The sequence below is a fragment of the Armigeres subalbatus genome, chromosome 3, assembly GCF_024139115.2.
Source record: "Armigeres subalbatus isolate Guangzhou_Male chromosome 3, GZ_Asu_2, whole genome shotgun sequence".
Lineage (NCBI taxonomy): Eukaryota > Metazoa > Arthropoda > Insecta > Diptera > Culicidae > Armigeres > Armigeres subalbatus.
The window spans coordinates 174,066,721-174,093,913 of NC_085141.1; the positions used below are offsets into that span (position 1 = coordinate 174,066,721).

General features: G+C 38.6%; 1 protein-coding gene across 2 annotated transcripts; it reads left to right on the top strand.

Annotated features, from left to right (window-relative positions):
* On the top strand, positions 1 to 26,434 carry LOC134224107 (mothers against decapentaplegic homolog 4). Of its 2 annotated transcripts, XM_062703352.1 has the most exons (9): positions 3 to 972; positions 19,174 to 19,430; positions 19,500 to 19,674; positions 19,740 to 19,922; positions 20,023 to 20,205; positions 24,437 to 25,232; positions 25,550 to 25,718; positions 25,783 to 25,906; positions 25,969 to 26,434. In XM_062703352.1, the coding sequence occupies exons 1-9, from the start codon at positions 912 to 914 to the stop codon at positions 26,178 to 26,180; spliced, it is 2,160 nt and encodes a 719-aa protein (XP_062559336.1). In that variant the 5' UTR covers positions 3 to 911; the 3' UTR covers positions 26,181 to 26,434. The 2 variants fall into 2 exon arrangements, with proteins under 2 accessions (XP_062559337.1, XP_062559336.1); XM_062703353.1 differs by lacking the exon at positions 20,023 to 20,205 and having other exon boundaries at positions 1 to 972.
* Positions 26,435 to 27,193: the final 759 nt, after the last annotated feature.

Sequence of the window (27,193 nt, forward strand, 5' to 3'; positions counted from 1 at the left end):
ATACCGCCGAGGCGGCTCGATCAGTGAGAGCGAGCGAGCAAAGACGAATCCAGTCCAGGCACCAAACACAAAAACCCCGTCGATGCGAGGAAAAGAAAAGCAATTTCGCCATTTTAAAAATCCTATCATCGGGTTAGGCGAAGCAGTGTATCGGGATTTTCGCGAGTATTTCCTTTAAATTTTCATGTGGATCGGTGATTTCAATCGGTTGTAAGCGACGTGCTCAATGCGGTGGGATCCGTCGCGATGGAAGAATAACGATTGGCATTACCGCAGTGGAGAAAAATCAATCGTAACATTGGAAACCCAAAGAGGCCTTCTCATCAGTGTTGTACTTTTCCTAGTGCCAAACATACACAGCGCAGATTAAATAAGGGCATGGCATCGTTATGCTCTTGCATTGACCGGGCGGCGGCAGTACAAGGAAGCGGGAAGAAAATTAAATAATAATTAATCCGCAGAAGTGCTTCTTGTCCGCCTTGGATTGGCTCGCTTTTGCCTTGGGGCGACCTTTTCCTCTGGATCTTGGTGACGGTTTATTGTTCTTTTGGGAGTGTTAAGTTTATAAACAAAAACAGCTTTGTTTTGCTGATCTTGTGGAATATGTTTTAGAGGTAAAAAGGTGTAATTCATTTTGCGGAGAAAGCAAATTTCGTTCTGCTCACATACGGCTGTCCGTGTGTTGTGCTACTCCGCTGGAGCTGATCGTTGCAAGAGGTCTTGTTTCTACCAGAGCTCTTGTTTAATGTGCTCAATGATAGCAGTTTAGTTAAGTGCATTCGCGTTCGCCAGTATAAGGAAGTAGAAGGTGTTTCAATATCTCGGAAAGTTGTGTAACGTGGTGTGGAATCAGCAAGGCCTTCAAAGTGGATAATAAGAGCAACCTGGGTCTAACCCAGGATTTCGAGAGGATGGTGGGCCTATCAGGCGGTGCACACCTATATGGAGCGGGTCTACCCCCAACACAGGAAAGTGAGTATGATTCATAGATGTACCTATAAGCATTATTCATTAACAATTATTGTTTGTGATTGTCACTAATATAATAATACTGATTGTCCTTGAAATATGGCAATAATAAACATCACAGGCTAATGATATTAATGCAGTCTTCTCTATAAAAATAGGAGATATTCATTTCAATCTTCTCAAAATTTCATTTGAATAACAGGTTATCCTGTAGCACGAAGACTAGCTCGGTGGTCTAATGGCTACCGCTTATGCCTTATAAGCAGGAGGTCGTGGGTTCAATTCCATGCTCGTCCCTTTCCTACTTTGTATTTCTATCTTAGTTCTTTCTGTGTTTCACGGTCGTAGAGTTCTCTGTATCTTTCTTAAGTAGGTGTCCAGCTAAACATCCTTCCCCTTCCTCAGCATTCGCAAGGACGTGACCAGGACATATCTCGACTACTGGAGGGTGCATTGCTTCCTAAGAGATAGTGATTAGTCCCAATATCTGTGGTAACATGTTATCCTGTAGCACGAAATTATTAGTCACGATGAGGAAGGTACAAAAACAAGATTTTATTTTGGACAATACTAAATACTATGTGTTAAATTATCTATTTGTAACTCTTGCTACTCTTGCTAATGAATGGGGAATATGCTCTATGACAATAAGCTATAAACAACAGGGTGTCCATCCAGTCGGGAAAACGGGAATTAGCCTCGACCGGGAAAAATGCGGGAAATCATGAAACCAATCGGGAAATTGAACTATCGATCAAATCAAAAACATGTATTACCAAATTTATGAACTCTTTTGTTTTTGTAATGTCTTAAATATTTTCATTTGAAAATAATATTTCTGGCAATAGTGTGAGTAACACAAAAATAAAATCGTCTGTCGGTAATAATAACACAAAATGTGTAAAACAGTAAAACATAATTTTCCAAAGTGGTGGGTCGCGACCCCCTAGCCTATGTAAATCTTATGGAAGGTGGCTTCGACTACCATCTATTGTAGCAAGGCACCTGCCGATAGCAATGGTCATGAGACACTTAAGCGTAATCCACGGAGTGAGTAGGGAATCCCCTTCAGAAGAAAGTTCGTGCAATGAATAATACGATCAAGCCCTCATTCCCCAGATTGACAGAGCCCGCCTTTTGTCCACGAAATGTTAATAATAGGAAGTTGGCAATTCCACTCTTCCCATCCAAATCGCTTCAATCGGATGCCCTGATGGTTATTTTATATACAATCATTGAATTTTGAAATAAACCATTTACATATACGTATAATGGGATTCTCTCATCAAATTTCCGTCGGTAATACGTTTTGTTGATTTGACAATAAAATGACAAAAATGACTAAAATATTATAAAGCTAGTTAGCAGACCTCGTAATTCCCTCCAATTCAGTTGCAACAGCGTTTTCTTGGACGACATGTTCCGTGTACGGCTGGCAAACTGCTTCGAAAGGAATTTTGCAACGGTATCAACAAAGAGGTTTTACCAGAGACGTAAAGGTCGACCATTAGACTTCCTAAACCCATCATCAAATTGAAGTTCAAGTAATGTTTGGAAACGCATTGCCTGTTGAATCTTGTTTGGATTTTACTTTTAACTTAATTTTAAATTTTATTTATTGTTTATGTTTGTGTTGTGCATAGTTTTAGACAAATTAAGTAGTTGGCCACCAGGCCCTTCATCTGATATGATTAATGTATTTTTTTTATAAATTGTTTTGTGTTATTTTCTAATTGGGGACAATCCTACAGCCTACAGTACAGTCTGAACAAAGCTGTGTTTATTTTAAAAGGACTTATATCTAAATTTGATAACCTAACTACCTATTTACACTACAATTTAATAACCTAGAACGATCGACCTAATCGCTAGCTGGACCAAATGCAAGAAACGGACACTAAACTTTTCTTTACACTCACCAAAAAGCGTTCATGTAATGTTTTGATCCCGGCCAGACGGTGGACTTCAGAATTTCGTGTCCTGGGAAAAGTGTTGAGGATCATCCTCAGGAACTTGTTTTGTACTCGTTGGAGTTTCTGATGATGAGTTTTAGCGCAGCTAAAACGATGGTTTGTGGTGGTTGTCGATGGTTTCCTCAGTTCTTTCAATCTACATACATTTAGGCTTTCTAAATCTCGATAACCTCCCTATCTCGATATCTTTCTATCTCGATGTGTCCTGATCTTAAGCGTTCAGGATTCACTCTCTTTATGTCGATATGTTCCAATTTTTAGGCTACTGGACCATCTTGGCAATAACAAACATACCAAATATGCCAGAAATTTGTTTTGTTGTCGTTTTTCATAGCAACGAGCTTTTCTGGATCTAGTACCCATTTCAATTTTCCTTCCATTCCTCGATCTCTCCCTATCTCGATGGTCCCTTCAATATCGAGATGTAAAGAGGCGACTGTAATATGTTAAGAATATGTTTCAGATCTGTAATATAGAATCTAAAGGTTCGAAAGACTTCATTCGAGACACATGAAGGCATTTTTCTGAAAGGCTCAATAGCTTCCTTCCAAGCAGCTCGGAAGCCTCCTTTCAAGAGGCCCGGAAGCCTCCTTTCGAAATGTGGAGAGGCGACAGAAATTCTCTAAAAATTTTGTAAGGATCGTCACGCTTCTCGAACCTCCCCTCCCCCTAAACGCGTGACGTAATTCGTGGATAGCCCCTTAGAGCCATCATTGTCTACTGGGATTAAAGATGGAATGGGCCGAGGCTAGAATTTTAGTATTTTGGTCATTTTCCAGAACGGCTACCGGCGGAATCTAGGAGGAGGGAGCAGTCGCAACACTCATTACGGAAGCAACGCACAAATGTCTTTTTTATTATTTCAGCTTTGCTGCGTTTGCTTCTGTATTGAGTGGTGTGACCGTGGAAACGCGAGTACTTCTAAATTTGGATTCCTTGAGGATTGTCCTTAAACATGACCTCTTTTCATTCTATTCTATAGTAGAGATTGTAGGTGGGTTGAATTGAATTCATGAATAAAAACCCAGATTAATTGATTGGTGATGCTTTTCTCGCGCATTATAAACGCATAAGAGATAAACTATTAGAAACCTTACTAATAAACAACATCAAACCGTTCACGTGTGGGTAGAAACTCAAATTCTCGGAACCAATTTGATGGCTTTATCAGCACCTGTCTCAATTCCCAAATTAAACGTCAATTCAAACTTCAAACTGGCAGTTAAATAATTATCGAATAACCCTACCCGCAGAGCAAGTTGACTTTTGACTCTTATTACCAGATGATTTTTGAATTTTCAAACTTATTTTTTGCAATTCCTGATCATAATGTCTGGTTTACAGTTCGTCTTTAAGTGATAAAACGGCCTACTTTTCCATACCAACGAAATGGGTGCTTTAATGAACATTATGCAACTCAAATGGGTTGCATAATATTCATTATGATACTCATTTGGGTGCTATAATGAAAAACCATCATCATAACAGTAGTTACATGACTATATTTTGCTGAATCAGCTTGGGTAAGTGTTCAAATAGTGTATTCTTTCCGTCCCGTAATAAATGAAATAGTTTGATGGACATGACATCAAAAATTCCCAAAGGCAAGTACATCTATCGCTTCACGGCTTATCGAACTCTGCAATGTGGCACTGTAACATAAATCTGGTTGTTCTCTGTAGCAACATAATTTATTGGGAAGAATGGTCATATGGAGTAAATTAGACTACAATTTTGGTACAGATTTATCAAATTAAAGTCCATTTTTCGTCATTGCAAAAAATAGCGTGTGCAACTCGTTGCAAAACTCGATTTTTTCAGCACTCGTAGTATTTATCCAACTCGGAAAGCCTCGTTGGATAAACGTACAACTCGTGCTGAAAAAATTATCCTTTTGCAACTTGTTGCACAAACTACTATTATTTGCGAAATGAGAAAGCCCAAGCTACAGAATTGAGATTTATCATTCTCCCGGGAAATCAATGTTTTGTTTGTCATATCATTGTATGTATAATGTTTATTCATGCTTCTTCTCAGATGTGGAAAAATATCATTAGAAAATTTTTAATTGGCGCATCTGTACAGCAACTTTTAAATTCGCCATGGGCGCCTCCGTACTCCTAGTTAGTAGTTGATGCTCTATAGGTTCAGAATTTATTTCTCTCAATGGGGAGTTTTTCCCCAATGAAAACAGTCAGTCACTTCACTGCAAAAACTGTTCCTTCTAGTGGACGTGGGGAGCTGATCTGGGTAATTGGCAAGTTAGAAAAAAAACTGTCGAACGGTTTGATACGAACAAATTTCCGATCTCATTAGTCAGAACTTTTGTTAGAACCCAATCAAGGGAAATAACCATTGCCCGTCGTAGACAATGGTTGTAAGGCAAACTAAGAAGAAGAGAAATGTGCCTTTTGCTTGTAACCGATCGCAAAGTTTAGCGCGTCTTTTTTTTTTTTTTTTCAATGTAGGTACGTCATTTTTTTTCGTCATTTATTCCAATGTCCCCAATCCAACATTTTTATATAATTTTGCCTTGTAATGACAAAGTTTTGCGCTATAATAAATATACAAGCCTTGAGCACTTGTGGCGTAGCCAGAAAATTAGTCTGAGGGGGGTTTCTAAATTGCATTTGATGGAGCAATTTCAATGTTGTTAGTTAATATTTTGGATCTCGAATAACAATTATCTATGTATGTACTATACTGCCGTGAATCGCATATTTGTCCCATATGAGTAGGAAACCCAACAAAGATGGGACAGATATGCGATTCACGGCAGTACAGCTGCCGTAATCTGGAAAAGTGACGTAACCGCTATTTTACAACATGAATGTTTTCCATTTTTCTGTTTAAGAGCGCGATAGGTAGTACTCGTTAAATAACACCATTGGCACATACGTTTTTGCCTTTCTCGTACAACTAAGTTGTACCGAAAGGCTATCATTTCACTCCGAAAACGAACTTTTTATAGAAGTCTCTGAGACCCATAGTATTATATACCAATCGACTCAGCTCGACGAGCTGAGCACATGTCTGTCTGTCCGTGTGTATGTATGTGTGTATGTGTGTTTGTATGTGTGTGCATAAAAGCTATAAAAAACATTAGACAACTTTTCGTATAGTAATCCTTAACCGATTTTCTCGCAACAAGTTTTATTCGACAGGGGACAAAGCCTTGTTGATCACTATTGAATTTTATAACGATCGGTCGCGTTTCAAAGTTATTAAGAAAATGGTACATTGGACCATATAAACCCCATATAAGGTTGGTGTCTTAACTAAATGCGAGGAAGGCACCACCAACGCTAGGTGGATTAATCTGGTTTTTTTACTTTGAGAGGGTTCGAACAAAAATTTTCTTCTTCTGCCCGAAGTTGAAGCAGTTGGTGCACAGCGTGACGTCGCGGTGCACTGGCCGATATCGCTCCCAGTTAACGACGGTGTACTTTATAACGTCGACCAGCTTCAGGTCTTTCCGCGTAGTGGAGCCGTGCTCCAGGTGGACCAGGTAAAGCTGGTCACGATATTTCCTCGTCTTGTCAGGACGATCGATCTTGTGCACGGCCAGTGGCTTCAGGCCGCTGCTCTCGAGTTCCGCAATGAGATCTGCTTCCTTCATGTCGTGGAGCCCTCACAGCAAAGCCTTGAGCGGTTTCGTGCCGGGGTGGTCATGAGTGTACATAGTACTCATACTTGTGGATCTCGATGATCTCCACGACGGATTGATAATAGTCGTTGTTTGCTGGCATCGGTGCAGAGCCGAAAAGTACATTTCAGCCCCTTAGCGACCAGCTGGCGAAATTTTGGGTTAGAATTTTAAAAGCACACACGACGAGCTCGATGGTCTAGTGGCTATCGCTTCTGCCTTATAAGCAGGGGGTCGTGGGTTCAATTAGAGGCTCGCCCCTTTCCTACTTTGTGTTTCTATCTTAGTTCTTTCTATGTTTCACGTTCTACCAAAACGATTCCTACTGTTATAACCTTCCACACTAACAAATCCAAAACCTCCCGTGGCACCTATGAGAAGTCGTAGAGTTCTCTGCATCTTAAGTAGGTGTACAGCTAACCATCCTTCGCCTTCCTCAGCATTCGCAAGGATGTGACCAGGACAGATCTCGACTATTGGATAGTGCATTGCTTCCATCTAAGAGATAGTGATTAGTTCCAAATCAATATCTGTGGTAACGGATGAAAGTGATGCTACTCTCATACAATAGTCCAGGCTTGTACCAGCTACGAATTTGTGCGAAATGCTCAATGCTAATGCTAATGCTAGAATTTTAAAAGCACACAAAAATAATAGACATGCTATCTCGATTTTTTATATTTTTTTCGAATAAGCATGCCATGTCAAATTTCCATGATTCTACTTTTCCTTTAGGCTTTTGCAGGTGGCAGCACTGATAAAGGAACTGTCCCTATGAAATCTGGTTTGGGGGCGATTCCGATGCTGTTAAGACCACCACAGGCTCATAAAGATTGTTCTCGGCGTTCTCTTGAAATCAGAATATGTAGTGATTAAAACAATTGTAGTTGAATTGTTCTGAACTTTGGCCCGCTTTGTCCTTTTGATTCAGTTTCAGAAGCTTCCGCGTCGATTTGATGAGTCTGATAACAATTTAACGCGTACCACAGTCATCAATACGTAAACGATCTTTCTGAGCTTCTTTTGTTTGATAAAAATTGGGAATATGATTCAAACGCTATTAATGGAAAACTGCTAATTTAAAAAAAACTATTCCGGCTCAAGATCTAACTACTGCACACGATGTTAAAGTGGCCATCGCATCATCGATCCATTGTCGATCTGTGTCCTAGTAGGGGGAACGTAGGCTCGGGTTTAGCCTTGCTGCCAGGTAGCTTCAACTGAATACCTAAAAATAAAGTGATTTTGATTTTTGCGTTTCGCGTATACTAAGTATACGTAATGGCTATAGGATCACTCCAAAACCGTACTTTTGATAGAATTCTCGGAGACCCATAGTACAGTCGACTCTCTACATCTCGATGTTCTACATCTTGATATCTCTCCCTATGTCGATGGTTTTCTCAGTCCCTTCAATCTACACACATTTGAGCTTTCTATATCTCGATAACCTCCCTATCTCGATGTGTTGTGATCATATTTTGTTCAGGATTCACTCTCCTTATGTTGATATGCTCAAATTTTTAGGCTACTAGACCGTATTTGGACAATAACAAACATATCAACAACAGTAAACGACATTTGTTTTGTTGTCGTTTTTCATAGCAACGAGCTTTCTTGAATCTAGTACCCATTTTTTTTCCATTCCTCGATATCTTTCTATCTCGATGGTCCCTTCAATATCGAGATGTGAAGAGGCGACTGTATTATATGTATACCAATCAACTCAGCTCGACGAATTCAGGTGACGTCTGTATGTGTGTATGTATATATGTATGTATTTTTTGCAGTGGCGTCTGGTCGGCCTGTTCAACCTGTTCATTGCACAGGTAGGCCAACTAATGAAGATTATATTTTGATCTTGTGTTCAAAAACATAGTTGCACCGGTTGGCAGAAAACTGTTGCAACAGCTACGTTCAATTTTGTTTCTGAACCAGTCAACACATTTGAAACATAGGCAAACATGTAGCTTTCCTTTTTGTATTCAGGCGTTCGGTTGTTTGTATCCTACCAATGCACAAAAAGACACTCCTGCATCAAAACACGTGTTTTTTTGTCTCTGCCCACCTACGCGTAGAACACGAAGCGATGCAACAAACCTTGCAACGAAACGGCGTCGCAGTTCGTTCAAGTTTACGACGTGAACGAAGAAGAAAATATGAGAGAGAATTGTGAGGAAAATTTTCTCTATTCGTCTGTTTGGGAACGAAGTGCTGCAACACACTGCGAGCATAATATCGACGCCTTCTCACATTTCGTTGCAACTCGTTCAACTTCAAATTTGAACGAGCAAAAGACATATTCTCCTGTCGTTCAACTATGCGCGGAATACAAAACTACAGATGATACGAATGCCAGTAGTAACAACAGTTACATATTTGACTTAGTTCGTGGGGAGCAGCTTGGTTCAGCATAATTATTTGAACGTAGTTCTCTTCTATTTCAATATTGTTTGTTCAAGTTCATATATTTCGAGGATGTCTCTGCATGTGGATGTCTCATATGTGGCTCAAATATAGCTGTAATGATGTGCATAACCTTACTTTTTGAATGAAAACTTATTGGTTATCAAATGGTTGCATGATGCTTTTCCCTTGCTAACGGCCAACAACGAAAAGTGAGCTTTATAAAGATATTTTTCCGATGGTCACCGGTGACGCCAGTCATAGTTATTTGGTAGGGCACCATTTGTTGCAAGAACGTTGCCTATGGCAACAAAGCGTGCTAGCGACGAGTGGCGCCACACCGCGCACGTGCTGAAGGGTTATTAAGAATGATATTTGATTGTTGAACATTTTTGAACAGGTTCCCAATTATTCCACGCGACGCCACTGATTTTTTGTACTTAGCGGTCTTCAGGTTGCATTCGACGCGGAATCCTTCCTAATTTTTCGCTATCGAAAATTGGCCCAATCGGCCATTGCGTTCCGGAGTTATTTAAAATCATTGTTTGTTTCCTTATTTTTCCCAAGGGTCCCACTGGAAAAAAAATCAAAATCGGATTTTCGGATCGGAAATGAATGCAAATAATTGTGAATTGATGAAAATAACAGAATCATTCTCCCTCATGTGCAATTTTGACCTCTCTTATGAGCTTTTCTAGTTATATTTTATAATACACGAGAAAGGCACCATCACCGCTATAAGTGGATTATTCTGTTTTTTTCCGTATAAGTGGATTGGATTGCGAGTGATTTGACTATGCGTCCAATTTGGGAATCTCGAGCTCGTTCAGTAGCCGCTAGGTTGCGAAGGCCGACGGAGGTACTTCGTAGCTTAGTTGGTTAAAGCACCAGTCTAGCGTACTAAAGGGTCATGGGTTCGAGTCCCATCGAAGGAATAGTGGTAACCTCCGAGGCGTCGCGTGGTCAATTCTTCAGCCTGTGCACCGAGCGGCGTATTTCAGTTTTCGGTTGTTTGATGTAGCTGTCAATGTATCAGCATCAAAATTACGAGTAAGCACGCGCCGGTGGTACTTTTTCCAAATTATATTTGTTGTAGAAAAAAGTTAAGAATTCAATGATGAAAAATATGACGAGTTGATGATTATTCGTGCTGCTCGTATCAAAGTTAATTATTTTGAGAAAACCTGATCTGAGGAAATGACACATCCAATATAAACGATCCCATATATTTCGTCTATCTGCTTATAAGTTACATCCCATTTATCGAATTAAACTCAAACAAAACTTAAAGTGACTGTGCGTTAAATTGAAAAACAAACTAATCTTGGGAATCATAAGCATTATTCAATATGACATATAAAACATCTATTCAATGAAACGGTATCTTTTCATTTTAATTCAAGTTATTTCGTAGAATGAGACAAGTCTTGATCGTTATGTGTTCAGAAAATTGAATTATATTATGAATGATAATATATATTTGTAATTAGCATGTCATACATATCAGAAAAATAGGGTCGGTACAATGAAGTTTATAATTCAGGCCTGGTAGCGAGTCACTTTTTAGTGACTTGGTCACTATTTTGACTCTAGTCACTAAAAAGTCACTATTAGCATTCAAAAGTCACTAAAGTCACTATTTTTTGGAAAATGGTCACTAAAGTCACTATTTTTGCATTGCCTGTTGTAAAAACGTTCAAAATAAAAATCTTTTTCAACTATTATCATCAACCAAATCAAACGTGAATCTGATAGCAATATATTAAATTTGGGAAATAAGCATAAAAAAAGTTAAGAAAATTATTTTGAGCTTTTTAGTGGAATGTCTTCACTTGTCATAAGACGAGTTTGTACAATCCCATTGAATTCCACCACTTAATTGACGGCCTTACTGTTGAGGTCGAAATACGTATCTGTCAAGATACAATTAAGTGGTGGAATTCAATGGGATTGTACAAACTCGTCTTATGACAAATAAAAAAAGTTCCAAGTGTGTTGTGAAAATCGTGAGGTTGTTTCCGATTCACATCAACTATGATCTTTTCCTTCACGAATGGAATTTATTAAAATGCGAAAGTTTAACATCAATTAAAGAATTGAGGAGTAGCGGAACCAGAACCACGTCTGTTGGTGCGCGTTAATACCCTCCGGTGACAAAGATAGTGAACAGCCTCAGTTTCATTACATGACAATGATATTTGATGTATCTCAACGTCAGGAAGAGTAATGAACGACAAGGGCGTCGATAACAAAAAGTACATTATGATTGTTAAATGGTTGTTAAATCCGTTTATGATTGTTAAATAACAGTAGACGTTCGATAACTGCAAGTCATTTAAAGCCTGTCCACGTTAAATTTCGGACACCCATCATCCAACGCGATTTTTAAAAATTTTCGCAAACCACCACTCTTTCAGCGGGTTTTCCTTCTTGTCCAAAGAGATAAAATGGCTAAGAATCAGTTGGACATTGTCTCAGTGTCCAAAATTTAACGTGGACAGGCTTTAACTGAAATGCTTTTTAATTGCAATTCGATAGTTGGAACAGTTTTGCAGTTATCGGACCGCTAATCTTCAACAAAAAAGTCAACCTCTATGACAGCTGCATTGCGCTGCCCAATCAGATTCACTTTTAGTGCATCTGACGTCGATTGACAACCGTTTGACATCTAAAATACGTTGCAGTTATCGAACGGCATTCGCTAACTGAAAAGTAAACATGTTGCAGTTATCGAACGGCTACTGAACAAGTTATGTCAGAAGTAAATCTGGCACAAGCCACTAAATTTAAAACTTTTAGTTGCTTAAATTCAAAACTTTTTGATTGAAATTATTTCAAAAATATCAAATTTTTATAACAAGATTATGTTTATTAACAAATTAAGAATAGATACCCAAAAAACTAGTGTGGAGGTGAATAAATTTATCGATTTTTTTAAATCTAAAATAAAACAAAAAACTAATTAGATTTAAAAGATTTTTTAACTCACACATTTTTAATCAACTTTATTACCAAATTCTGCCGTTTAGAAATTTAAAGTTCATTAGAATTTAGAATAGCTAGATTGCTAATAAGAGATCATGGTTTTATTGGATTTTCGAAATTTTCCTCAGAATTAAAAACTCAGGTTTAAAATCTAAAAACTTCATTTAAATTTGTTATTAAACCATAGTAAAAGCAGTAAAACCAGGTAAAATCGTATTTTTCAAGCATTATTTTAATTATTTTATATTTTTCAAACAAATGGTTCTACCAAAGATTTATAAGCTTTGTGAGTCCAAATAGTTCACCGTCTAGGAATCAATTAGATCATTTTACATCATTCGTTGGCTGTTATACAGAAAACTTTGAGCTCATATTAAACAAAAAAAGTTGTTGTAATTATCAACATAATTTTGTGACACAACTTGTAACTAACTACCCGTTCCCATGACGCCGGGTGGTGTGTTACGTAATATGAGGTACCACACTGCTAGCTTCTGGCTGATCCAACGAATACCATCCTCTATATCTAACTCCGAGGTACTTATGAGAGTGTCGCAATCACTGGCCTCTTGCTTCCATCCTCTCCCTCCTTATGATGAAGATGGGCGTGGCCAGTAGCAGTAATCCTCATGCTTTTGTTGTTTTTGCCTTTTCATTATTCATTCATATTATTCATTCTAGATAAGGATTTCAATAATTAAACACTAGTTTGCAATCTACAAATTATACCGAAACAATGCTAATGCAATTTGTTTTTCTATACCCGGTTCAAAACTGCATAAAAAAGTCACTATTTGGTCACTTTTTCTGCAATTGAAAGTCACTATTTGGTCACTTTTTTCGTCATCGTTGGTCACTAAAGTCACTATTTTAAACGGCATTCATCGCTACCAGCCCTGTTTAATCTAAACATCCCTCAATTATTAATTATTCTATTTTAGTTTATTCCTTTCATGAATCTTTTTTTTCCGAAGGACTGTTTTCATACCACGTGGACAGATGTTGATCAGTTTTAGATGTTTTCTTCCCTCCATCAGCGTACACATCTTATCTATAGACACTATAGGTTCCATAGACGAGCGCAGGAACGGTTGAGTCATTTCGATTACGTGTGATTTTTTCGCTTTTTCACAGTGTACCACGTGAATTTGACGTCACACGCTCCGTTGCTTGGGTTGCAATCGTGACGTCATGCTCGTTTGGCTACACTAACTGACAGTTCGTTTGGCTACACTCGCCTTCGCCTCAGCTCGTCTATGGAACCTATAGTGTCTATAATCTCATCATGCAATTTGTGTGAACCATGGACATTCTTTCTACTCCTCAACCCTCTAAGTTGTCCGCATGGTATACGTACAGCTCCTAAATATTTTGGATATTAGATTTGACGAAAAATTCATCATAGGCCAAAATCCCAGCCCTATGCTAAGAGCTCATGTTTAGCGTAGCCAACACCAACACCAACGCCGAGCAACGTACGTCAAATCTAAAAAAGCTTAACATCATAAAACATCCAAATTCAGCTTTCTTCAATATTCAACTTTAATCGGGAATATTAATTAAATATGACTAATGAATTTAATTGATTCAAAACTTATCTACATGATCAATTATGATTTTACTTACATGGAGAAAAACAATTTGTCTTTTATTTCACCATGAAAAGCTTGAGCAGAATTTAAAAATAAATCCTGCTCTTTTATTGTTGTGGATATTTTTAATTATCAAGCTATAATCATTGGTGTTGTTGACGATTGTTGACATCTCATGCAACTGACACTGACAGCGGTCTATCTGCACACTGTGCCCGGGACATGGTGGCTATTTTTAGGCTAAGGGAGTTAGATAGGGATGTCTATAGCCTGCAAAATCCTAATCAACTTGAAATATTAAAACGCTTTTGATCCGATAAGCTTATTCGAAACCCGACTTTCATCGTGGAACGCTTTAGAAAATTTATTTAATCACCGCCTCTTTTCTTTTTCTATTTTGTTCCGTTTGCGCGCTCTTCATCTAAACGCGCATGCGCTGTGTGAAGCGGTATAGGTACCTACTCGGTAGGCACTAAACCGATGTGCTTTTCTGCATCGGCACCAAACCGTGCACTGCCATACGATGAACGCTTTGGCCACCTATACATCGCTGATTGCGGTTAAAGCGGGTGACCTACACATACAAAATAATGTGTATATGATGCATGGCAAACCGTTCTCTGCTGAAAGTGCACGTGTTCGACAACATGTGGCGGTGCGTCGTTTCGGTATCGCGGAGTAAAATATAACGCGCCCCCATCGCAGCATTTCGGTTGCCTCATGTCACATGTCACCTGTTAAAAATCCGTGCATATTTTACGATTATGTATCTATACCTAATCGTTAAATTTGTACTAAAAATATGATAAATGCACATAATCCAAGTATATATTTGTATAAGAATGACAAGAAATCTATCGAGAGTTTGAATGTTAGGGACAAAATTGCTACCTGTGCAGTGCACAGGTTGCACATGCGAACGCGACGCCTCTGCCTCCAATACATTTTCCAAATCAATGTCTTCCACATAACTTACATATTCACATATGAGTTTTCATAACATTGTAAATTAACGTCCAAGTCGGGTGGTTTAATCCCCGGAAATAGGCAATTAACTTTGATTGAACCTTCATATAAGTGTTATCCAACTTAGTGCACTGCTAAAAAGTAAAGTTACCTTACAATTAAACAAAAATTAGTTTTTCTCGTAAATCTTTGATTTATTGAAGTAAATCAAGTTTTTATCAATACAAAAAAGTTAATTGTTCATCAGAGCATTACTGAATTCCGTTTTGTACGCCATTTTCATGCGTTTTACAATCGAATATTAAGGTTTTTGAGATTCCACCCGCTACCGGTGCCTCGTGCTGTTTGACCACTTTCATGAATTACACAACAGTTACATACTCCTTTAGGATGTCATATATATTGTAAATTGTCATGAAGCAAACATCCTAAATCTCGCGCTTAGGTTCATAGGGGTGTAACTGCATTGATCAATTTATCTTCGTCGATGTTTTCTTCTTATGTAGCGAATTTCTGTAGATTTAAGAAGATTTAATGGTTTGGGGTGATAAAGGGTGGTTGCATCTTGCACCAGTAGCAACAACCACGGTTGTAGCTTTTAAAATCATTGAGTTATTAACGAAATATGAAATCGATCAATACCAATACAGTTACGCCCCTATGATCCTAAGCACTAGAAATTGAGTTCAGGTCTGGAAAAAGAGCAGGCCTTGCCAGAACATGTATTTATGTCTTCACTAATCACATTTTCGTGGATTAACTCGCGTTTATCGTAGAAACGTTAAGTTCGCAGTACCAAAATATCGACTGAAGGGCTTGAGATATGTTGTACTACCGAAAAAACTATTCTGTTCATTTTCTGACGATTAAGGACAAGGTTGGTGCGGTATCTAAGATGGCCGCTAATATGAATCGGTCACTAAAATTTCTTCTACACAATTTTATACATCGGATCTTTACTTCGAAGCAAAGTTATGTTACCAATATTATAATAGATGTTCCATCTTGAGGAAATGGAAATGGGGGTCTCCAATAGCATGATTGCCAATCCGGATATGGCGAGTGCGGCAAGTACCACACAAGATACATACTCATGCAATGGCCAAATTTTTCCAAATAATGCTTTAATTCAATCCTAAGCATGATATAAACCTCTATAAGTAACGTTCAAGTAGTCTAATTTGATTATATTTTCTATGGTTTCCAGTAAGGAAGATCTTAAGGATGAACTATTTGAGTTACTCATGAAATGTAAGATGTAATTTGAGTCGAAACCGGCGTTTGAAAGCAGGTGCTTGTTATTAATCAAACGGGTGGACGGATGTGAAAATACTCCTTAGCATACAAGTAAATTACATTTGAACACTTTATATGATTATAAGGGGTCTTGGGGTCTCCAGTAGCCTTGCGAGCAAGGCGTAGAATTGCCAATCCGGAGATGGCGAGTTCTATTCTCAGTTCCGGTCTAGGATGTGTTCGGGTTGGAATCATTCTCGACACCCTGGGCATAGTGTATTTATTGTACTTGCCACACAAGATACATACACATGCAATGGCGGGCATAGAAAAGCTTTCAATCCGAGCTTGTGCGTCGCAAAACAAGAGCGAGTCTATCTGTTCGTCTTTTTCTTGTGGTACGTCACTCACTCACACTCAAAATAGCCTCCAAGATTTTGTTCACATACAATTCGTCGCTCCGGAGGCTCGATGGGTGCTCTTTCTCCCGACGCCTCAGTCACATGTGTTCTTATTTTGCTTTTCCTCACTCTGTTTTGACGTAGAATTACGTCTTTCGGTAAGACAGGGGGGGTCATTTCAAAGTTTTAAATTTGGGATCGTCACGAAAAGAGGTCAGGAAGTACGAGCCAATAACTCAGCCGTTTTTCAATGGATTCCAGAGATTTTGGTATGAGTCGATCAACAAACTCTATAAGATTCTTTACAACTTTTGAAAACAATTGATTCAATGCATTTAATTATTGAAAAATTCAATTTTGCCAACCAATGTTGAAATTGCAATTTAACAGTAAGTTGCCTACATTCCGGCTATTAGCAACGCACAAAATGTTGATGATCAAAGTTCGCATCCAGTATTGCACTATACGTAATTCTACGTTCAATTTGCGGTTGTATATTTGATACAACCCTTTACTTTTTTTTGTACCTCTGTCTCTGCTTTTTTACGCTTCCACTCAATTGTGAGGATGCGAAGGCAGGATTTTGCTGATGATGATTTTATTTGACTCTAGCGAGTGTGAGGAGTTTTGTCAAGCCTGAATGTATCTATCAGGGATTGAATCCAAAAGCGAATGAGAAAATCTCTCACTTATCCTCTCTGTATACATTTACAATATGTAGCATTCCGTGAAAGATTTTTTTTGCAAGCTGTCATGATAAAGAACTGAATCGGGAGGCTATTGGCGATTAAAGGTTGCATGAAGAAGAAGAAGTCGAAGGATGATATTAGAAAAATATTGCACGGGGAAGCATACGGAAATTTTTTTCAAACTCTTCTCAAAAATTCTAGAAGCAATTTAATTAAAAACGAAATGCAGTACGGGGTTGGACTTTTCTTATACTGTGTATCAAGTATGATATCAGAAAAAAAAAATTTAAAATCGAAAAATTGCGTTTATTATGCAGTAGAAGGAAAGTCCAACCCCGTACTGCATTCCGTTTTTAATTAAATTGCTCCTAGAATTTTTGAGAAGAGTTTTAAAAAACTTCCCGTATGCTTCCCCGTGCAATATTTTTCAGATATCATCCTTCGACTTCTTCTTCTTCATGCAACCTTTAATCGTCAATACCCCATGCTAAATTTCTTTTAAAAAGCTTCAAACGCAGGGGGAACTGGTCCTCCTGATGATGGATTTAAAACTTGCTTTACACAGCTGTGCAAAAAAAAGATAGTGTCCGACGCGAAATGAGCGAGATATCATCACTTCTCGGTTGGGGCCGCTTAATCCGTTTTTGTTTTTTCGCACTTGTATACAAGTTATAAACTTGCTATCATGGCTTGTAATAATTCAAAACAGTTTTTGCCTCTCTTTTATCGTTGTTCGTTTTCTAATGAGATCGATTTCTGGAAACCCTGGTACCTATTAATGTGGGACACCATTTTTGCACATATTTATTTTTAAATAATTGTACATATGAAGTATGCTGAATAAAATAAGAATCCTGGTAACTTCTCGGGGTTAGGGAGTTTTTTTATACCAGAAATTATGCTCAAAAACAATTCCTGGTGCAGCCCAATTCCTGTTAGGGAGTGTCCGTACGCTTATTACGTAAGCATTACGTTTTCAACCCCTCTCCCAACATGTAAGATTTTTTTTTAAACAAATGGTTTTGCCTTTCTCGTATACAAAGTATACGTAAAGGCTATAGGATCACTCCAAAACCGAACTTTTGATAGAAGGCTCGGAGACCCATAGTGTTATACACCAATCGACTCAGCTCGGCCCACACACACACTTTTCGGTACTTAGCATTATTCGATTTGCTCGCAACAAGTCGCAGTCTTGTTGCCTCTATCCGGTTCTTCGTTGAATATGGTTTTCGTGTTTATTTCTTCCGACATTCGCATATAGTGACCAGCCCACTGAAGTATGCTGTACACTGGATTCTGTTTTTACACGATTTACATTTTTTCAATTTTCCACTCATGCTAAACGCATATTGATAATCATGTGATTTTTTTATTTATTCTGGATTTTTTGAAACATGTTTTGTGAAAATTTTGGTGGTAAATTGAAGTCACACGATAAAAAATACGAGCGAAAAAAATCGTGTAAAAACAAAATCCTGTGTAATTTATAGGATGCAAAGTCATTCAGAACCGATAGTATGTTAGCATCGTCTAAGCCACGAATATTCTGGCGGAAATAAACGCAACACTTTGTAGAAGCAATAGATCGCAATGGTTTATTGGTTCGCGTGAAAGAAATGAGCAGAACACTTTACCTGGTATATTTTTAACCAAGGATGGCATGCACGTACGAAGCGAAGTTATGCAAGAGATGGTTTCCAAATAGTTGAAACTATCAGAAGAGTACCAAATTAGTACCACGATGGGGCAGTTTAGAAGATTGACATTTTGTCTCAATCAAAGTCGGTGGAAATTGGAGATACAAGAAGATGGCACGCGTTGAAACTACAAACTGCATGGCCAGCTGAACTATAGACCCCATTCAATTTTACCAAAACGTTCGGCACGTTTATGTTACCTAAATAGAATGATTATCGTTTTCTTATGATACATACATATATGTGCATATACATCACATTTCTTCACTTATTGTGAGACTAGACACTTTATTAGGGGGATTTTGGAATCTAAACGTTTTTCTTGGGAACTTTTTTACGCAATTTTTTATTCCAGTTCTGGGATCTAACCAGTTTTCTACGTGGATTAGGCAACTTAAAAAAAATGTGATGTCAAAATCAAATGACTCTGTTGTCATAGACAGGCCTATGCGTGTCATGGTTCTCGCAGCTCATGCCATTGAAAAATCACTAGGTTTTCAAGAGAGCCGATTCGCGGCTTTGTTGTATGATCCCCTAATCAACATGTCTTTGTATTAATCATAACATAAACTTTTACCTAACCTATGTTCTCTATTATCTTATATTCCAGTTGTCCGCGACATGTCCTCTATGCCCAGCACTGCCCCGACCAGCGCAGATGCCTGCCTCAGCATCGTCCATTCGCTTATGTGTCACCGGCAGGGTGGCGAAAGCGAAGGCTTCGCCAAACGGGCCATCGAATCTCTGGTGAAAAAACTCAAAGAGAAACGTGATGAGCTGGACTCATTGATCACGGCTATTACCACAAACGGGGCACATCCTAGCAAGTGCGTTACGATCCAAAGGACTCTCGATGGCCGATTACAGGTAAGGCATAAGTTTGCCGCTGCTAAGCACTATGAATACAATATTTCTGCCGTATACCTTGATCATTAGGTTGCGGGGCGCAAGGGATTCCCACATGTGATTTATGCTCGTATATGGCGCTGGCCAGATCTCCACAAAAACGAACTGAAGCACGTCAAGTACTGCCAATTCGCGTTCGATCTCAAATGCGACTCAGTTTGCGTCAATCCGTACCACTATGAACGGGTGGTATCGCCTGGAATTGGTAGGAATATAAATTTCTAGTGGGTATTCTTAGCAGTATGTTAAGTTGCGTTTGATACATTGCAGACCTATCTGGATTAACACTACAGACTGGTCCAAGTCGTTTAATAAAAGATGAGTACACACCAGGTTCAGTTGTTCCTGGGTCAATGGATATTGATGGCAACGAAATTGGAACGATACAACATCACCCTACGATGGTGCCGGGCTCAGGATACGGAGCTATGGGTATGCACCAACAAGTTCCAGGTATAAAAATGTTCAATTTAGTTCATTCAGTAATTCAGTTCAACATCTTCTGTTGTTATTATTTCGTTTTTTGTTTCGCACTTTACGTTCCGTTGATTAGACCCATCACAAATGGGCAGCATGTTCCCACCTCCACCGGGTAGTGCCCCAAGACCAATACCAAAAATGGAACCATCGGAGCAACCTCGAAACGGTAACGGCAGTTGGATGAACAGTCAAAACTCGTCCGCGTCTGCCCCCAGCTCCGCTCCGCTTAATCGGCTTTCATCGTCTCTGCCGCATTGTAAGACAACCTTTGTTTTGTTGTTGTTAAGTAACAGACTAACACTAGCTCTACTGAATCGAATAGAAACTAACAATCGTTAAATTGGGGCTACTAATGGGAAGGTTTAATTAAGCTTGATTTATTCAAATATGAATACACTCAAATGGCATTTTTCGTATTGCCTACAATACAACAGATATGTTCTGAGCAAAGTTTTTTGACTAACCCTAGTAAAAAATGTGTGCATAAGTAAACTAGGTATATGAGATTTCTAAAATCATTTTCGAGATTAGGTTGAAAATAAATAAAAATTCACGAACGAATAAGGATGTCTTACCAGATACAGTAATATCCCGATTTCACCCCCCCCTGGTTAATTTTGAGGTGATAAAATAGGACATGTGACAAAATAGGAAAAAAATTAATTGCGGGTGAAGCTCAACCTCCAGTTCGTCTGGATCGGGAGAAGCTGTACCGTGAGTACCCAAAGCATGCAAGGGTGAAGAAAATTATGCGCATGAAGAAAAATTAGTTGACAATTTAGTGATTGGCCAATCTCAAACAATTCAATATTAAATTTTCAAAACGGCTTACCTGCTTTTGTAAACAAAGATTCAAACGTCGATTTGTCAAATCTGATAGCACTCCTACTCAAACCAACACCATCAACAGCTAGCAGAAGCCTTCACCTACGTATTGAAAGTGTTGGTTTACGTGGGATTGCTATCAGATTTGTCAAATCGATGTTTGAATATTTGTTTACAATAGCAGATAAGTCGTTTTTAAAATTTGGTATTGAATTGTTTGTAAGTGCGGTGAGAATTTTTGAATAAAGTTTCGAATTTTTTATTTCGAAGTCATGGTAAATTGTTGAAGTTTTATAATTTTGGGATTTCTGTTTGAAAAATAGGTGAACCGAATAAATTTTGCGAAACGGTTTAGGACTCACGGTGGAGCTACCGGGCAACATTATCAGAAACTTGTTTTTTTACTCGGTTCACTGAGTAGTTGATTTAATTCATTGCTTATTTGTTTGTCCTCCGAGTATTTTTCAAATTCTCGCATATGAGAATTCTCCTGGAGTTTGAATCAAATTGTCTACCGAATCAACTACGACTCACATGATGTAACCAGCCGTGGTATGAACCTCATCATGTCCTCCGAGTATTTGTCTTTCATTCACATCTCAAAACCATGCATATGAGATGTTGTAGAATCTCCAAATTGTCCTGGAGTTTGAATCAAATGGTCTGCCGAATCAATCACGACTTCCATGGTGTTCCTAGTCGCGGTGTCAACATCAGCATGTCCTCCAAGTATTTGTCTTTCATTTCCATATCAAATCTTGACATATGAGATGTTATAAAATTTTCAAATTACCCTGGAGTTTGAATCACATGGTCTATTCAATCAACCATGACTTCCATGATGTCTCGAGTCACTTTCTGGGATTTTTGGTTGGTTTAGGTCATATCTGTGTGATAGATAGATAGCTACTAAAATAGGCTCCTTCGTTTCGGAATGGTTCACAAGGGGTATGTTTTTCTACAGGGAAACATTCTTGGACCATTGTTGTTGTCGCTCTCTTGAGCGATGTAGTCCTCAATGTTGGCAAAGGCTACTTCATATTATATGCAGACGATATGAAAATATATGTTGTCGTTGATAAATCGTCAGTTTGCATCAAGCTGCAGGGGCTCCTAGATATAGCTTCTCGTTTTGTGTTGGGCCAATCACATGACTTTGAGCGTGTTAAAGTGTTCCGTCGTAAGTTTTGACGTTTTTTTCAAATTTAGTAAAGAAAAAAAAATGCCCCAGAACAGTTTAGATGGCCTAGGACATCTTAAAAAGTATTTCAATGCTTTTTTGTTATTCCTGTACACTACTTCTTCTTCATTGGTATTACATTGGTCGCCTCGCAGCTATTGTTCATCAAGCACTTCCACAGCTATTAAATTAATTGCGAGGTATCTAAGCCAGGTTACCATTTTGACATATCATATCATGTATATCATGAGGCTAATACGATGATACTTTTATGCCCAGGGAAGTTGAGGAAATTTCCAACCAGAAAATTTCCTAAACCGGACCGAGAATCGAACCCAGCCGCCCTCAGCATGATCTTGCTTTGTAGCCGCGCATCTTACCGCATGGCTAAGGAGGGCTCCTAGTTTTGGCAAAATCCATTAATAAAGACAAATCTACGGGTTTATATGCAGTAATAAAGACAAATCTATGTGTTTATTCAACGTAGAAAAAAGTCTAAAAACAGATGGGTCCGCTAGATTATTCCCAGAAGATGTTATTCGCAGAGTAAACATCTAGTCCGTTGATGATTGTCTTTCTCAAAAACCGCTTTGGTATTCGCCGACATAGTGTTCCGCAAACGGGTGAAGTCCACTAAACAAAATTCGAGAGAGTATCTTGTAGGCGGTATAGAAGAGTGTTTACCTCGATAGTTAGCACACTCCAGTCTGTGCCCTTTCTTGAGATAGGTCATATAAGGCCATCAAGTCAACTCGAAGGTATTTCTTTTCAGCCCAGATGTTTGTCAAACAAGTAAACACATTTGGTTATTGGAAATGCCTGTAAGGGTGTTTCGTCACGCGCGCGATCAGAATGTCATAACAACAGAGTCCACTTACGCGCCAAATAGGTAGGGAAATCTACTTTCATGTGGACTCGTGAGAGTATTCCCGGTGAGACTCCTCAGTTTATATTTATTTCAACTGAATCCAACGTATTCCAATCAATCCGTTTAAACCTTACAACGCAACAAACAAAGAAGACGAAAGAATAACTACATAATCAAATAAATGTTCAGTCAAACTCCCCATTCCCATTAACATGGCTTTGGTTGGGACCTCTTGTGCCTAATTGGAGTAACATCATAATTGTGATTGTACATTTTTGTATAAGTATAAAACATATACATGTTATGTATAAGTACCAAAAAAAACAATCAAAAGATTTTTATGCTTCTTCTTCTTCTTCAATGGTTCTACATTCAAACTGGAACTTGGCCTGCTTATCAACTTAGTATTCTATTAGCATTTCCTTAGTTATTAATTGAAAGTTTTTCTATGCGCGCCAAAAATTCCACACATTTTTATTGGCAAAAATCCATTAATTTAATTCATGATTCTAATTAGTGCACACATAACCACTCTACACGCGAAGTACAAATATAATCTAAAATCAAATAAAATGTATGTGTGGTCTCTAATATGCAGTTATTGAATTTATGTGTGGGTACAAATTGCATATATTTGGGTCGCCAAATTGCAAAAATTTATGTGTGCGACAAATATATTCAATATAAAGAATTTTCTCGGTGTATGCTTAAACGATGGTACATATTAGTTGTTTCAATAATCCTCTCTAATTTAGTTTTAATTTGACTGAGCACGCGTGGTTTGAAGTTTATATGAAAATTACTATGAAAAAAGTTGAGCAACGTTGCTCATTGAGCTTTAAAAATATTGGCAACATAGGAAATTTAGGAAGTGAATAAATCGTCTTTGTTGCCAAACAATTTGAACAATTTGATTTTCGTAACAACAACTGTCTTACAGATTGGGAAGAGCGAAAAAGTTATAATTTGAATCACTCATGCTTTAACCAGTAACATAGGTAATCAAATTAATTATCTTATAATCTGTTTTACGTAGTTTCAATGGCGTAGCCAGAAAATTGGGCTGTCCTCAAAAAAAATCCTCAGAATCATCCATTTTTTTGTTGCCCCCTCAAAATATAATTTTTGGGCCTAATTGTTTTTTTTTTATATTTGTATCGACCTAATTGAAAACCTTTCTATACCCGCCATTGCATGAGAATGATTCCCGCCCAAGTTCTTTGGAACTTTTATACATTTTAAATCCTAGGTTTTCTGATTTTCGGAAATTTTTAGAAAAAATTAAACTTGATTAGATCCCAAATTTGCTCTCGTGTATACCTATGTTTGTATTAGATTTAAGTATACCGTACATTCCTTTCATCATTTAGGGGAGGGCCCTCTCCTGCTCCCTCTGTGTACGCCCTTGATGTGAAACGTCATATACAATATTCCCATGGTAAAATTAGAAGTTTGAACATACTTTTTATCAAGTAATGATAATCACCGCGGGTTATTATTATTAATCACTGCTTGCTTTCAACGGATAAATAAGTAAATACTAGCTTACCCTATCAATAACCCTTTATTATGATTAGACGATATAAAAACGAATAGGTACATCTTTTATTTTAGCCTCCGTTCTAGGCAATCCGATCGGATTAGCCAATAGTGGTGCCCTACGTCCACCTCAACCAGGGCCAACACAAGGCCCTCCTCAGCCCCCTCAACCAAACCCGCAAATGTCAAACGGCGGAAATGGACTGATAGGAAGCTCATCGCAGCCTAATCTTCTAAACGCCGACGGACAAGGACAATACTATGCCAACAGCACTGTTGATCCTACGTTGGCCGGTGATCCCCAACTCGGTCCCAATATGGGCGTACAAAATTCTATTTCTGCCACATCGCCTGTATCCCCACACCTGCAACAAAATGGTTACAGTCAGCAGCCGCCAAACAATCAACAGCATCAGCAACAACAGCAACCTCCTCCTCAGCAACAGTCACAACAATCGTCCAGCCAGGGGCAATACGGTCAACATCAGACCGGTACTGCCACTTGGTCTGGTGCGAACACGCTAACGTATACGCAATCAATCCAACCGCCAGCATTAGATCCACGGCAGCAGGGTGGCCATCAACAGTACTGGCAACATGGAGGTGGTGGCCCTGGCAGTGTCAGTGGATCAAGCACAGGTCAAATGCAGGATTTACCGAACCAGCAACGCCTGTCTAGACAGCCGGCACCGGAATACTGGTGTTCGGTCGCCTATTTTGAGCTCGATACCCAAGTAGGGGAAATGTTTAAAGTGCCGTCGAACCGTCCGAATGTAACTGTCGATGGGTATGTTGATCCGTCTGGTGGAAATCGGTTCTGCTTGGGTGCACTCAGCAACGTGCATCGAACGGAGCAAAGCGAAAAAGCAAGGTAAGTTGTATCATGCTTATGTTGTTAACACCAAGCTTGTCTTTGCTAGAATGTTCAATATAAATTGAACAAGTTAAAACATTGTTTGATTCGAAAGCAGGTCATTGCAATACTTTTTTCTTTATTTAGTTGTAAATTACAGCGCCAACTGTTCAATAAGTTTTAATTTATACAATTTGTTGAAATGCATTTGTATCGAACTGTAAAATTGAAGAACCAATGCCCTTAATTGCAACGCGTGGTTTTCAAGTGGAAAACTTGACCCAATAAACAGTATGCAACTTTTAAATTGAATAATTATTCATTATAAATTTCAGATTACACATCGGTAAAGGAGTGCAACTGGAATTGCGCGGAGAAGGAGATGTTTGGTTACGATGCCTCAGTGACCATTCGGTGTTCGTACAGAGTTACTATTTGGATCGGGAAGCTGGTCGCACACCTGGCGATGCTGTTCATAAAATATATCCTGCGGCTTGCATAAAGGTATAATAAGATGACACTAGTGCAAGTATTGGTTATGTTTTACTCATTTTTACTTATCTCTCAGGTATTCGATCTCCGCCAATGTCATCAGCAAATGCAATCGTTGGCCACAAGCGCTCAAAAAGCAGCACAAATGCAAGCGGCTGCAGTGGCTGGCGTTTCCGGATTGGCAGTTGGTGCTCCGAGAAGTGAGTAACAACCAGGGTAAAACATAACAATATCTCTAATTCCGTTTGATTTTTTTTTCCAGACCTATCGGCCGCTGCAGGTATAGGAGTTGATGATTTGCGAAGGCTTTGCATTCTCCGATTGTCGTTCGTCAAGGGCTGGGGACCCGACTATCCCAGACAATCCATCAAGGAAACACCCTGCTGGGTGGAGGTGCATCTGCACCGAGCGCTTCAGCTTTTGGATGAAGTATTGCACCAAATGCCGATCGATGGCCCCCGTGGTATAGAGTAAAATTCAAATCCTGTTGCTGCTTCAGTATGTGTAAAGTAACCTTTTTTTAAAAACATAATTTTGCGACTGCGAGTTAGTCGATTGATATATTTTAACATTTGGAGACTTGCCACTCATATACACGGAGGGTGAATGCTAGGATCGAACATGATCAATTATTAGACGTTTATGTGAGAAAATAGTAACTTTTTTTTATGAAAAATGTTTTAATCTTATTAATTTGAACAAATTAAAAATGTATGTTTATATCAGAATGATTCATTTTTTTTCTAGTGTTGTTTATTTACAGAGGTTAGATGAACAGGTGGAGATAGACAACATTTCGTCGAAATTCAAAGCAGCATAACTTTGTTAAAGATAATCTGAATCGAATATTATCCGATTAATATCGAATAATGCTAATTTGAATTTCGACAACATTTTGCCTATCTGAACCATTTTGTTTATCCCCTGTGAGTGTTTCGTAGATGGTCTAGTCAGGCCTGCCCAACCTTTTCAAGTCACGAGCCAATTTTAGGTAAAAAAAAAGAGGTCATCTACTCTTCTGCCTTAGTCCAAGCAAATGTTTACTTTTAAAGAAGAGGTGCTCCTACTCCTTTGCCTTATTCCGGTCGAATGCGTACTTTTGAAGAAGGCATATCATCATGCCTCGATCCGGGCAAATGCGTACTTTCAGGAATCATATATTGTTCGCCTTATTCTGGGCAAATGAATACATACTTTTGAAGAAAGAGTCATCTACTCCTTTGCCGTATTCCTGGAAAATACATATAGGTACTTCTAAAAATGGAATCATAATCATATAGGGGAACTGTTCCGTTTTCCATCTCACTAAACATATATTCATCTCATCGCAAAACAAAGTAATACAGCACCAATCTCGTCGCTTCTTTTTGCCAACAAGCGTGCTCACTAGTGAAAAAATCACAAAAAATAAGAAACAAATCAAATTCCTTTTAATTGCTTTGTTTTTGATGGGATGGAAATAGGAGCTATGGGATGAAGTCCCGAAC

Bases quoted from the DNA above. Each gene is read 5' to 3' on its own strand.
- LOC134224107 (XM_062703352.1), top strand. From the start codon at position 912: ATGGTGGGCCTATCAGGCGGTGCACACCTATATGGAGCGGGTCTACCC. The intron at 20,206-24,436 runs GTAAGACAACCT...CTTTTATTTTAG, and splicing joins TTCATCGTCTCTGCCGCATT to CCTCCGTTCTAGGCAATCCG. The intron at 25,233-25,549 runs GTAAGTTGTATC...TATAAATTTCAG, and splicing joins GAGCAAAGCGAAAAAGCAAG to ATTACACATCGGTAAAGGAG.